The 14,308-nt window shown below is 39.3% G+C and overlaps 3 protein-coding genes across 3 annotated transcripts in view; all 3 read right to left on the reverse strand.

Annotated features, from left to right (window-relative positions):
- Positions 1–278: 278 nt before the first annotated feature.
- Positions 279–2,155, reverse strand: LOC125178466 (plasma membrane calcium-transporting ATPase 2-like). The gene is made up of 4 exons (XM_047882227.1): positions 1,939–2,155; positions 1,538–1,749; positions 944–1,089; positions 279–500 (listed from the first exon to the last, which is right to left on the reverse strand). The coding sequence occupies exons 1-4, from the start codon at positions 2,105–2,107 to the stop codon at positions 395–397; spliced, it is 633 nt and encodes a 210-aa protein (XP_047738183.1). The 5' UTR covers positions 2,108–2,155; the 3' UTR covers positions 279–394.
- Positions 2,156–2,164: 9 nt separating this feature from the next.
- Positions 2,165–7,191, reverse strand: LOC108671991 (plasma membrane calcium-transporting ATPase 4-like). Its single transcript, XM_047882225.1, is given in 10 exon segments — positions 2,165–2,182; positions 2,431–2,637; positions 2,845–2,916; positions 2,971–3,078; positions 3,585–4,056; positions 4,231–4,439; positions 4,989–5,103; positions 5,933–6,081; positions 6,424–6,626; positions 7,080–7,191. Coding segments are annotated over 10 exon segments (1,665 nt in total).
- A 1,350-nt stretch (positions 7,192–8,541) lies between these two features.
- Positions 8,542–14,308, reverse strand: part of LOC108671992 — a 10,781-nt gene continuing 5,014 nt past the window's right edge. Inside the window, exons 6-11 of the mRNA XM_047882226.1 lie at positions 12,861–13,085; positions 12,424–12,539; positions 10,775–10,931; positions 10,250–10,420; positions 9,113–9,271; positions 8,542–8,567 (exon numbers count right to left, since the gene is read on the reverse strand). Of these exons, the coding sequence (XP_047738182.1) occupies positions 8,542–8,567; positions 9,113–9,271; positions 10,250–10,420; positions 10,775–10,931; positions 12,424–12,539; positions 12,861–13,085 (854 nt within the window). The remainder of the gene's footprint in view (positions 8,568–9,112; positions 9,272–10,249; positions 10,421–10,774; positions 10,932–12,423; positions 12,540–12,860; positions 13,086–14,308) is intronic.

Below are 14,308 nucleotides of genomic sequence, written 5' to 3' on the forward strand. Positions count from 1 at the left end.
TATGCAATTGTGGTAAAGGGACCATGGGCGGGCGCCTTGCCCCAAGCCCATGGGCCCTTTGCCCCAAGGGTGGGGCAATGGGCCCATTTTGACACTTTTTACAAAACGGTGTTTCATTTAAAAAGTAAATAACTCTATAGGCGTCTAATTCACATCATACATTCCTCATTAGTTGTACCTTTAAACAAAACAAAGAACCACCTCGTGTCAATTAAAATTTCATCAAAAATTTAGTTTAAAAAAAGTGGGGGGCGCGCTGCCCCACGTTGCCCTATCGATAAACAGCACGACACGTGAACCCCTAGAATAATATTCAGAGCAGATGGCATAGTGAATAATTTAAAGATAATTTTATAGCTTATGAAGGAGTTTTGGATAGAAGTAAAGTAGCCAGTCACAAAAGTCTAAGAGTTTTGCCCTCGCTTTCGTTTTCCATCTCTTCGAAATTCACTTTCTCGTTGTCGCATAGATCAGCGGCTGCGCGGTCTCTGCGTCCAAACCTGTATTTATTATTAGTTATAAAGCTGTATGATAATGTAAACATATTTTCACTTTATAATGACAATAGATTCACTGCAGTGACATCAACAACAGAAAGTTACGATCGAGTGATAAAATCGAGGCATAAAAAATATCGTGTAAATAATATGTGTTCATAAATATGGTGAAAATTCGGACGCAACATAGGATATTTTTATTGCTTTCTTTTTTTGACATCTTGAAGTAAGCAGAACATGGCTTGATATTTTGATCTGTTGGTTGCACCAATCAATCAATATTTTCTTCCACAAATCAGTTTGAATGTTCGGTGTTAAAAAGATTAAATGTTCGGACATTAAAGGAAAATATCGCATTAATTATGTCATTTACTATTCGTAAATATATGATTGTTTATGCATAACAAGAAATGATTAAATAATAATTTGTGCATAAACTGACTCACTTGCAGATATTCTTGGGCATCGAGATGAAGGAGATGAGCTGCCCCCAAATGTAAGCTGCCGCCCCCAACAGGATGCAATAAAACCACAACTTCGCAGACAAGGGCGTCGTCGAGAACACAGAGCCGCCGAATTGTAGGATGAGGATCTGCAAAATAATATACCATGCAAATAAAGACTTTCATTTTTATTATTACCTGGAATTATTTCTCATTGACACACTCTAAAATTGTGAAATTTCTCTCATGATTGAGATATACTCACAGTCTCATATCCTTATAGAATTGTTTCTCGCGAAGAAGTTCTAATTAAATTGTGAGTTTCATTTATTCAGAACAGAACTTCATACATCATTTAGATTAGTTATCCAACAATCATTTATTTCACAATGTCGTGCCACGTTCACAGCGACTATTTGAACGATTAAAATTTAAATGAATACATCATAAGGCACATTTAAAAGTTCACACTTCACGAAATATTAGATGAGTTAAATTGAAAATGCAGCCAAAACATCCTTTAATTAGTAATAAGAAAATGAAATATAAGTAGAATAATATTTAGGAGTCATTTTTAAACACTAGTCTTTATATTACTTGAATAGTTAGAGTGCAGATCCAAATAAATGGGAAGATGAGTTGCGGCAAGATACAACTGAACATATTTCGCAGGCCGTTTGTCATGCGAGCGTTGAGTTCGTTGAAAAGATTCATCAAGACGAACGTATTGAAAATGGCCGTGAAATGAACGCGGGAAGCATTGATGTCATCAGGGTCAGCACATGTATCCATGCAGAATATCCCGTCTCCTGCGATGGAACAAATTTAGTACAAACTGAATGCTGATACGTAATATAATTCATAGGCTTATATCTGATTCCTCACACAACCCTTTCTATGATATGTCATTCTCAGTAAATTTCTGCGCTTAAATAGAGTTCAAAAACATAATTTCGAAGCATATATAAAAAATAATTTTTGTTGTTGAAGATACTAACCGTAAAATAGCAGTATGAGAAGTACGGAGATCATGAAAAGAGCTTGACCCAAGATGTTTTTCATCATAGTCCTTGAAATGAGAGCCTTCCAGCGACCATCAGGTTTACGCAACATAACATCCATGTTGGGTTGTTCCGTGACCAGGGCAATGGCGGCCAGTGTACTCATGACGAAATTAACCCACAATAATTGTGGAATCTGCAACAATGTGTAGAACCTGACAACTTAATCAGTTATTGAAGACTATAGTTGAAGAATCCGAAATTGCGTTACGCCGATTAAAGAACAAGTTAGTTAATTGAGAATCACATTCAAATCGACATAGTAGTAGAATATTTCTTTGCATTCACCATTATGCAAAACAATATGAAGTAATTGCAAAAGTAAAAAATAATTTATTAAATTTTTTAAGTTTTCTTAAATAAGTGAATGTATTTCAAGTTTAAATAGTCTCCTTGGCTATAAAAATGTTTGCTATGAACACAACTCGCCTCGAGGGGACAAGCGTTGATGGCACAAGCACTGACAAAGTCCACGACCACGGCCACGACGTTGACGGTCAGTTGGTACTGCAGGAACTTGGCGATGGAATCATGGATGTTACGGCCCCACATCACAGCCTTCACGATGGAGGAAAAGTTGTCATCCCTGAGGATGATGTCAGAGGCTTCCTTAGCCACGTCTGTGCCGTCGGTTCCCTACGGACGAGAGTTTGGACATTTTTATGAGACAATACTTGGAGAAAACGCTCCTTCATTACTTCAAAAATTTGTTAGCATTAGAACCATCTTCGCAGGCAAATCAATGGGACTTAGTAAAAAGTTCTCACTGTGAATATCAGTATTTTGACATCTTTTTTACAGACTGATACTAATATGACTACATTTGCAACAATTGGAGCCTACCATGGCAAAGCCGATATCAGCGGTTCTGAGAGCAGGACAATCGCAGATGCTGTCACCTGTGACAGCGACCACCTCCCTGTCAACGCCCTCCCTCCTGTCATCACCCTCCCTCCTGTCAGCGCCCACTCTCCTGTCGACGCCCACTTCACTCTCCTTGAGGGCCTTCACTAAGGAGTGGGCGTCAGCGGATGAAGAGCTCACCAGCACGCGCAGGTTAGGCGTCACTTGGTCAAGGTGCAACTGAGCCACAACACAACTTTAAGTCATGAGGAAAAATTAATTGGTCATACTGCCCAAATAATGACACTTTTTCTTACCCAAAGAACGAGCAGGAAGCGGACGTTCGCTCAGAAAAAGCATATTGTGTCATTACCCAAATGATGACACACTTTCGTACCCACAGCTCGAACAATGAGCCAATGTAGCACTGATACGCCCTTATTTAACCGGGCCAAACTGGGTCAAGTTGCAGAGGCAAAAAATGCATCGATATTTTCACAGTGAGCCATTGAAGATCATAGCGATGACCCACTTCTATAGTGATGGGAAAAAGTGTTTAAATTGAATACCGAATTAGTTCCTTAGTAGCAAAATGGCACTTATAATCTAAACTGAGTTCTAAAATTTACTTTTATAATGTTATTGACTATAGTTCACTGCATAAATGCTACTAAGGTAAAAGTGATCATGCATCAACGTCAATCAAATATCTACTTACGAAAACATTTCTTTCTTAAAATCAAATGTAAACTGTGTGAATAATTAACCTTTCCATCGTTATCTTTTATTCTTGCGTTGAACTCCGTGGCCTCAATGATGAGGGAGTCGCCATCGGGCGTGATGATGCCACATTCAGAAGCGATGGATCGCGCCACGTTGATGTTAAGTAGTCAATGGTACGCGTGCCATTACGGACGGAGGACGCATATCTCGATTGCATTAGGCACATCGGGAAGCAATGGACTCTCAATACCAAGAACACAGATACAAGTCAGGTTGCTGATGATGAGGTTCTCATCTTCCCAGTTGGGTTCCGAATCGAAATGAACCTGATTGACTTCAGCGTGGCCGGGGACGAAGTCTTTATAAGCTAGCGAAATGGTGCGTAGGCCTTCGCATGCCATGGGTTCAATGACGTCTTTGATGAAGAGTTCTTTTTTATTTTCTGTGAAGATTTCTATTTGACCGTCCTTGCCGTATATGAAGGAGCACCTGTGAACGAATACAGCTATTTTTGAGACTATCATATTTTCGGAATAATCCTATATAAAATCTTTAATCCTTATATTAATTTATCTAATACTACGCCTACCATTTTTATTGCGTGAAATGTATTGGATTAAAAAAAGATAAGTAAGATATATGTATATGAAAAGTCCCACATACTTTTTCGTGACCATTTCAGAGTCGCCTCTTGTATAGATCCTGAATCCACCCTCTTTTTGGGGAACAACTGTGCTCATGATATTTCGCGTGGCGGAGACATGGTAGACTTTGCATTTGCGTTCTTCAGGGAACTCGTCCCGGTAGGCCTGGTAACTCTTACCCAAGTCTGATACAAAGTCCAACAGCGCGCAATCCGTACTGTTGCCGACCTGTTAAAAAATTTCATCGCCGTGCAGAAGGTAGGTTCAAATAGCAGAACTTGTAGTTATTACATTACGAATCGAAATTTAATAAAATTTAAATTAATTTTAAAATTCCACGATGTAAATTCCTATTGAATTTGAAAGAAATAGCTTGCGTGGCAATCAGGGGAATTTTTACCATACGAAGGAACTTTTGGAATACGAGTTCTCTTTTGAGTGTCCATAGCAAGACTTGGGAACCATAAAAGAAAAAAATCATAATGAGGCAGTATACCAATTAAGGCACTCTGATTTGTGTTCCAATTTTTATCGTTATCGGAAAATGCGCATCTGAAATATTACATAGATATATCTTGATGGGGGTAATCAGATTACCTCTGATTTGTGTTCCAATTTTTATCGTTCATTTCGGAAAATGCGCATCTGAAATATTACATAGATATATCTTGATGGGGGTAATCAGATTACAACTCATCTTATTATTAGGTTCTTCCTTATTTTTTTCATATATGCAATGAAAGAGAGTCCCTGTTATGTCATTGCGAACCAACGTACCAGTTTGTGTAGGTCATCAGGGTTCGCCTCCGGAATAATTCGGAACGTATAGGCCGAATTAATCGAGATCGCCGCCACTAGGGCCTCAGCCAGGTTGCTGTTCAGGTCGTCGTAGCTGAATGAACGATAGATAAAAACAACTTATTTAATAAATAAATTAATAATTAAGAAACTATTCAAATGACAGAAAAATAATTTAACCATTACAAGTTGCGAATGCAGCAAATTTTACCCCGGATACGTCTAACTGAAGTGAAATACTATAGTATAGATGAACAAGCAATAAAGATATAATTGGAGTTGCATTGGATGTAATCGAATATCCGTGTAGTTTATAATGAAAACAACAAATTCGTCTTCGAAACAAATAGAATAATAAAGAATTTCTCTGATAAATGAAGTGTTCGATGACTGGGGGCATGTGGCCCCACGCAGCAATTTACGGATGGGGGCATATGGCCTCACGCAGCAAGTTACGGATGGGGGCATATGGCCTCACGCAGCAAGTTACGGATGGAGGCACATGGCCTCACGCAGCAAGTTACGGATGGAGGCACATGGCCTCACGCAGCAAGTTACGGATGGAGGCACATGGCCCCACGCAGCAAGTTACGGATGGGGGCATATGGCCCCACGCAGCAAGTTAATGATGGGGCATATGGCCCCACTTAGCAAGTTACTGATGGGGGCATATGGCCCCACGCCGCATGTTAAGGATGGGGCATATGGCCCCACGCAGCAAGTTAAGGATTAGGGGTATTATATTGCCCTCGCGTTGATGAGGAAGATGAAAAATTTCAAATTATCACTAGCACTTGAATGCAAACAAATTTACGGCAAACTCAGGTGCACAATGTTAGCTGTCACGCGTATTATTTCATAGAAAATTGTAAGCTATATTCACCGCTCTTTAATAGGTAGGTAAAGTCACGTACGGATCTCACCGGGGAGAGTGTATGAAGTGCTCGCCTCCAACGTAGCTTTGTACAACTCTCCTCCTGTTGGTGGTGAGTGAAGTGGTCTTGTTAACTGTTATAGAAGTGACCTTGCCTAGCATCTCGCAGGTGTGCCAGTCACGGACAAGGTTGTTAAACTTCACCATTCTTCATGTAAGTATTATAAAACGTCAATAAATTTGTCATGTAAAATAAAAACGAAATGACATCATATAAAGAAACAACGGAAAACTGAAGAAAATATTAATTCGTTAGTACGTACTGTAAATGAAAAATACTGTAAATGAAATAGACGAGAAAGAAATTAAGTATTTGAAATGGAATATTCCTGGCAATATTTGAAGCGAAAAGAAGAATAACTTAAAAAATGTTTATCATATTTGCTCCGATTTATAACTGATAACATTCTTGATTATCGTCACCGAGAAGGCCTTTATCTCACTACGTCACTACGTTGGAGAGCATAAAGAACAACAGACCTTAACCGAGGAGGCAGAAGACAATGCAACGGCAACAGGAAGTCCGGCCGGCGAAGACGCGACGAAGACAGTCACGCCGGCGGTAAAAAACTGGACGAAGTTGAGGGCGTAGTAGCCGCTCCATTCCTTCTTCTCGACGGCAAATTTCTCAATGAAGAATCGGATTACGAGGATGACCACCGTCAAGGCCGCGACCGAAGAGCCTGTCGAAAGCAACATTGCCCGAAGAGAAGAAAATGTCATGTGCAGGCAGATTAAGATTATCAGAAATAGTTTATAAAGCACATTTTTCGATAAGTAAATCGCTGTGGCAAGCAAAAACGTCCATAAAAATCGTGAGACATTGAACCTTCGATTAAAAAGTTATCCCCAAAAAAGACCGGTATCATAAACTTTAACACCACGGATGAAAAATTCGTAATGGATTAACTAAATCAAAAATGATGAAAAATAACGTTTACAGTAACTTGCACGCAATATTTTCAAACTCAAATTAGAATGGCTTCAGAAAAAATTTTTGAATAAATTACCGAAATATTGAAATTGAACGATTATGTTTCCAGCTAAATTTCGAACGTCTTAAAACTATTAAAAATTTCTAATGAAAGAATTTGATCCTGATAAAGTGTTTTGAGTTTGATATTGAATGAACTAACCGATGATGAGGATTCTTTTCGGGATTTTGGCGATCTTTGCACTAAGAACATTCTCGTTCTCCATACAGAGGACTCTAACGCCCGACGCTTTCTCTCGCGTCTGAATCGGCATTCTCATCGCCGCCTTCTTTCTCCTCCTATTCAGTCTTCACATCTCTGTTTGCTCTTCCTGCTAAATCAGCCGTCTCATCGCCGCCTTCTCTCTCGTCTGAATCAGCCTTCTCATTACCGCATTTCCCGTGGCCCCTTCACTCTAAAAAGTAACCAGTAACCCAAGCAGCCGAGCTGGTGGCTTTTAAAACGGATTATTAAAACCGAATCATCTAATACCTCTATTGAAAATAAAAAATAACTGTATAGAATGGAATTTCATGCAACAACGTATTTCTATAAGTTTAAATGAAGTGTGAAAAAAACACAAAATCAAAAATAGGTGATACGTTTCCCATTTTGTTTCCATTTTACAAGGACGAACTACAACTGCAAGCTAATATAGATAGAAACTTCTGGTAGCATTTTGTAATGAAGTGCTCTACAAATTTCCCACCACTGACTATCAGGCCGCAAAGATTAAGTACGCCCAGCTGTGACGTGGGTGTTAAATTGATTTTGACCGTCAGATAAGCTGTTGATCCCGACTTGCGTACTGGTTCCACTCTTACAGGATCTTTGCTCATACGCCAGGGTGAGTTGCGTTCGATTTGGCAAGATGTGGATACTTCGTGATATATCGTGATTTATGTGAATATAATGGGTTGTCATGTGTAGGTATTTACTTTTATTTCTGTTGTGGGATCGCCCGTTTATTCTCAAAACTCCGTGCTTTAGCTCTCTCCTCGCAATTTAGCTCTATCCGCGTATCCGCGTATAAATTCACGTACAGGGATCGCAGTGGTATCGTTGGAAAGCTCAGAATGTCAGCTTTAAGATGAGAGTAACTAAAGCGCAACTCAATCAGACACTATATTTAAAATGCTCAGCAGCTAATTACCTTGTATCTAATTAGTGAAGGAGCTCCAACACCCGCCCCCCTTTAAAGAGCCGTCCTGTACGTATAAATTCACGTACAGGGATCGCAGTGGTATCGTTGGATAGGGCAGAATGTCAGCTTTTAGATGATACTAAATACCAGAGAAGCCAAATATCCGAAATTTAGGGATACCTCCCCCTTAAAACATTAGGGCCATAATTTATCTTCATCTTCTTGTCAGTTTCTAAGCACTCAAATGGGAGCCAAAGTTTCTAACCTTCAACAATGATGCTTTTCTAGACGATGTTTGAGTATCCAAGTGCGAAGCGTGTTGCCGGTTCAGTGCACAAAATATGTTGACCTTCAAGGAAACGGTAAAAATTTGTGAAAATCTTGAGAGGACCGGGAACGTGCGGTTTATCAAGCCTGCTGTCGTCAGAGATTTAGAACCACATGTAAAGCAGCAATTCGTTTGATTTGCGAAAAGTTTGTTCAGATTTCCAGAGTTTTCTCTAAGTCTGATATTTATACAATACATTCTGAATTGACATAAATGAGAATTTTGTCACTCGAGTTTCCATTAAATTCTGTGATCGACAGCTCCTATCTGTGGCATAAAAAGAGCATTGAAAGAATGGGCCACGAGTCTTTTAAAATAATTGCTAAATTTAGTGAAATTAATCAATGAAATAAAGGTTTAACTAAATAATTAAATTAATAGATCTGATTTACTCAAGCTTACTATTATTTTTCCCTGCAAATACTTCTACCATGAAAATATGTTATCTTCAATTGTCGTTCATGATTCTTGGGCAATTGATAAGGCATTCCATGATCTGTTAGCCATTTAGCGTGAATGATTCATTTAGGAATTTTTGCTGCTTCCTATGAATCTCAGAATCATCAAAGTTCTGCCTCATTAACATACAAAGTGAATAGAAAATATTCTTATTTAATAACCATTCAAATTTAGACATCTATTTGTTTAAATTGTCCTTGTGCCTACGATCTTATAGAGTTTTACTAGAATAGAAACTCATACATATCCCTAATATATGTTTACAGTTGAAGCTCCTCAACTCATCACAATTCCTATAATTATTGTATCTCACATTTGACCAGTAAGGCAGCCCCATTGCCATTGGAGAACCGTCAATCCAGCGCCACTGTCCCTCTAAGACTTTATCCGAGCCACCGATCCAATATCCATAAGGACTGTAGCCTTGTCATGTGAAGAGAGGTGAAAACATAAACAACTAAAACGAAATTTGAATTATCACATATAAACAAGTGGTAAGTTAGCTTGGTGTTGCCTGGGATCTATAATTCTTGCAATTTTCGAATCGTTATCCCGAATCCCCTTAGTAATATTAAAAACAATGTATTATAATTGATCTAAGAAAGATATTTCAAAATTGACATAAAACATCTTACATAGAAAGTAGAACTCGTATTTCACACTATTGATATGCATTTAACGAATGCGATAACTTTTGATACCAATATTGATTATCAGAGTTCGTTTTTTTTAAGCTTAGCTGGGGTAGCAATCTAAAAGAGCTGTTGGGGCGCGTATCCAGGATACTTAACGCGTCGTGATATTGTACGTTCATAGGGGCTGTTGAGGTGCGTATCCAGGATACTTATTGTGTCGGGATAGTTTATATTAGGGGCCGTTGGGATGCGTTTACAGGATACTTATCGTGTCGGAATATTTTGTATAGAGGCTGTTGGGGTGCATATCCAGTTTACTTATCGTGTCGGGATATTGTATATAGGGATTGTTGGGGCGCATATCCAGTTTACCTATCGTGTCGGGATATTGTATATATATAAGGGCTGCTGGGATGCGTACCCAGGATGCGGGTCGTGTCGTGATATTAGTTAGCAATTCAAAGGTATGGAAAATCATTTCAAATTATGATTGAGTATAAAGAAATGCTCTGAGGGAACCTTTAGTTTAGTTTGGTTTCAAACGTTAGTAAAACTTGGATATTTGCGTCGCGAACTTGAACTTTCTTATGCTGTTTTACTATTATATTAATATTGTTGAGTCGTACGCAGGTAAATGGCAGAAATGCAAAAACCGCATGTAGCATTGCTCCGACATGCAGAATGTAATAGGTCGTTAAGGACACCATTCAACTTTATAAGCAAGATACGTTAAAGTCCTCTGGAATCTGATTTTGTTTGTGGTTACCTTGCTCCATGAGGTATTTGATAACCTTGCTGTACTGTTCGCAGTCATCTAGAATTATCAAATCTCCTCCTGTTGACCCACACGCGGTGCGTGCATCGGTAAAGTTGTAACTTGTTGGCAGAAGGTGAACGCACTGCGTGCCTACCAGGTCGTATGGAACAGCGCACAAACCTGCAGGTAACGAAAAGTTGATGGGATGTCAATGAAAATGACCATAAATAGAACTATTATTTTTTAAGCATTCCAAAAAGTTTTCACGGCAAGTTTCCAATTTTGGTGATGGTACAAGGTACTACATCAAAATAAGACAGATATATCGAGTGAAGAATTTCCTGATGAAAGCATGTGTAGACTTGCACTAACTAATCAATTTAAATATTGAAACAAAATTGATAATAATCCTTTTTATTTTTGGCCCAGGCTTGAAACTAGCATCGAAATTCATTCATAAACTATGATGACATGCCATTTCAGGTTATTCATTTGATTGCTGCCAGGGAAACACTGTTCTGAAACAGCTCTCACCATCCGTTGGAGATCTTGAGCACACTGGGGAAGCATCGCGGCCTGAAAGTGTGCAAGCTGCGTCATTCAGTAGCCAGCCCATAGAGGGTCTAATCATAGCGCAGTCTTCACCAGTTCCGTAATTGTCGGGCTGTGTCCTCCCATCAGCTGGCGCGTTCTGGGAGAACACCACTCTAATACCATAACCAAATCCAGCAGGTACTTAAATACTATATTTTTGAAGAACGTTGCAGCGAATTTGATGCTAACTAAAGACAACGTAGTTATTTTGAAAGTATTTCTGAGGGCAAATCCGTTCTTAATTCAGCAACATAAATACCATAATGGACATATGTTTAGCGACTTCCGGAAAGAACATTGCATAAACATGGAAATGGAAAAAGAGAACGTAACTGGGAAAATTGTGTAATTTTACAGTCTTCCAGTCATGTTGCTTTGCAAGCCTTCAAAGTTTGATGTTTCTTGATGTCTTGTCATTATTTCATATATTAGTTTGTATCACACAATCCAGATTTCATTGAATTCGTGACACTCATCAAGTCACTCACCAAAGCCCATGATCAATTGCATGTTTGAGGCCAGCATTTCCCAATACCGTTTTCACTTTCATATTCTTCCAGTGCGCAAGTATTCAACTGGCTAACATTTGAACATTTAACGCCCAGCTTTCAAAATTCGCTAAGTGAACGTAAATACTTACGCTCTATTTTCTTGTCTATGATTGGTGGATTTTGCTTGGAAGGCTGGCAATGATTGGCTGATGAACTTACGATCTCTTAACTTTTTTTGAAAGTATAGGCCCAGATGTACCGTACGGTCTTCTTTCAAATACGCTCCGTAATACTATTTTCATGGTAAAGAATTGGCGCTAGTTGTTTCGAACGTTTTTGGTACGCGTCCCTGCTTTGTTTGGTGGTGCAACTCTGCTCTCTGCCACCACCTACGCAGTACAGCGCTGATCTTGTAGGGAATTTGTGGGGCCATTAAAAAAATTGGTAGTTAAAGGGTAAGTGATTGGAGCCATAGGCACCTAGGCACCGTAAGCCGTCAGCCACAGCTCGTGCATATATACCGTGTCATGATTAAAATTTCAAATTATTTTAAAGTGGAGAGGTGAGATTTTTTTCTTTATAATTAATGTAAGCGGTGCTGCCTATAAAAGTGGTGTTGCTTGAGGTCAATTGGAACCATTATTACTTCAAAGTGAGTGAGAGTCCATGGTGAAATTCTACTATATATATATATATATAGTGATCAAAGGTACTTGTGGGCATAGTCTTTAAGGCATCTACACCCCAGCATGCGTCTTCTTCCACACATGTCCCGACTCGTCACCCAAACAAACCTTTCCGGACCTAACCCAACCACATTGGCAGCAGAAAGAGGGAGAAGCGGGGCAAGTGTGGGGGTAGGCGCATGCTGAGGTGTAGATGCCGTGAAGACTATACTGGTTGGAGTAGTGGCTGCCGGGACACAGCTCCCCGAGGCTTCAAGCCATCGCAGTACTGGAATGGCATGCGGTGTTTCTAGGGTGGTCTGCGACTTCGTAGCTCTGAGGCTGACTGGCTGACTTTAGCTGAGCATGTTTATGCGGAGCGTTTGCTAGAAAGCTTGTTTACGAATCAAAATTGTGGCCGACGGCTGCGCACCAAAGCCCAGTACGGAGCGCCCATCTGCACGGCTGTGCCGTCGTTCCACTGCCAGACGCTGGTAGCCGACGAGTTGGTGGCGCCCAGCCAGTAGCCGTTGATGGCGTCCGCTGAGACTAACGAAACACATCGGTATAAACAGGAGTTGCCTTATAAATCAAACTCAAGCACGGATTGTGTAATTTGGTGATAATTCAGAGTAAGTAGTAGTAAATTAGTATTATTAATACCTATTGTGGAACCATATCACACTGTCGATGACCACTGATATAACAGTTATGAGGGTCTGAAGACTTGCGTGTTCCTTTAAGAATGTAGCTATAAAATGCATAATTAAAGTCCAATTGATGAATTGGACTTTTTGCGGTTCCTTCTATACCAGGTAAATAACTCGGTTCAATGGGAAATCAATGCTTCTATCAAGCTATACAACTCACATCCATCGTCGACATAAGTGGCAACATCAATGAAGGAAGCGCAGTCGTGCAGCACAGGCAGCCTGCCGAAGTTCTGGCGGCAGTAAGCCACCGCGTCGTCGTGCGTGAGGTAACCACCAGGCAGGCGGTGGATGCACTTGGACCCAACGACCTCGTAGCCAGCGGGGCACTCGATTGCCGCTGCGCCTGTCGTATTGGACGAGAAATTAGACGTCGCAATAGATTCATAATTTTATTGCTAATTTCACGAATTATTTCAGAATATATTGAGTGAGACAATTTTATATATGATGGAAGGTACAAAAATTTCCCAAGAATCTCACAAACATAGGGAATCTCGTAAATTATTCAACATAGAAAATAAATCATTAGATAAGCTTTAAGCTTTAAAATTGCATAGACATGTACACATAAAACTTGGTTAAAATTTACTAAGAGCAAAATATAGCTGTGTTCGTCAATATAATTTCAATGAGTTGAACAATTTAAATTTGACATATCCCAACATATTTATATTCTAACGAGCATGCGCAGATGTCATAAGAATTAAGCTATGTTCTCGAAATACTATTTCAGCAAGAGTTCTACATCCTTTCTGCCAATGATCAATAATTTAAGAAGTTTTAATCTATGTATGTACCTAACTTTTTGATCGTTACAATTCCTCGCTTGTTCGTGCCATTTTATTCTGTATTTTAGGATTTGCTATGGATATTAAGCAAAGGTGCTTATGCTTTTCACTGCTACGTTAGTTAAGCCAAATAATATAAGTGCCAGTATTAATTTAATTGCAAAAAAAAAACGAAACAGTTGAAACATGCAACCAAAATTATCAAATCTGCGTCACAATTAATCCTAGCAACATATAGCTAACGCCAAACCAACTGAAAATATACAACAGCGAAGAAACAATTCAAAGGTATGTTCATATTACAAGGGAGTACGTCCCAGGGCACGTAATATTCCTATATGAAGGCTCGTATTAGGTATGCGTGATACTCATTACCTGAGGATGATACTCACCTGCGACAAATAACAACACGCAGACGATGACGACAATACATGTGACACGTAACAACAGACAGATAATGAAGAGGATACCTGTGACAAGTAACAACAGACAAACGACCAAGATGATACTAACCTGAGATAATTAAGGGGACCGACCTTAGGACCGAATAACTTCTACAGTTATTATCCGATCATCATGAAACTTCACATACATACTTAAAATGTAAAAAGAAAAACATTTTGCTCGTATAAATTTTTCGAAAAAATTGATAGAAAACGTGAAATTCATAGAAAACGGCTAAAAAGGGGTACTTTAGAAAATCTATCTCCTCCCACAAATATCATCCTACAACATCGAGACACGTATCATTCGATTCGTAAAGACCATATCTATCGACTCTAACATCACTTTTTTCATTTTCCACCTAGTTTTTTTT

Source organism: Hyalella azteca, unplaced genomic scaffold, assembly GCF_000764305.2.
Source record: "Hyalella azteca isolate HAZT.00-mixed unplaced genomic scaffold, Hazt_2.0.2 contig9940, whole genome shotgun sequence".
Classification (NCBI taxonomy): domain Eukaryota; kingdom Metazoa; phylum Arthropoda; class Malacostraca; order Amphipoda; family Hyalellidae; genus Hyalella; species Hyalella azteca.

Coding starts and splice junctions, on each gene's coding strand:
- LOC125178466 (XM_047882227.1), bottom strand. CDS start 2,107: ATGAGTACACTGGCCGCCATTGCCCTGGTCACGGAACAACCCAACATG. Junction 1,090..1,537: donor TCTGCACTCTAACTATTCAA/GTAATATAAAGA, acceptor ATTATTTTGCAG/ATCCTCATCCTACAATTCGG. Junction 501..943: donor ATGCCCAAGAATATCTGCAA/GTGAGTCAGTTT, acceptor TAATAAATACAG/GTTTGGACGCAGAGACCGCG.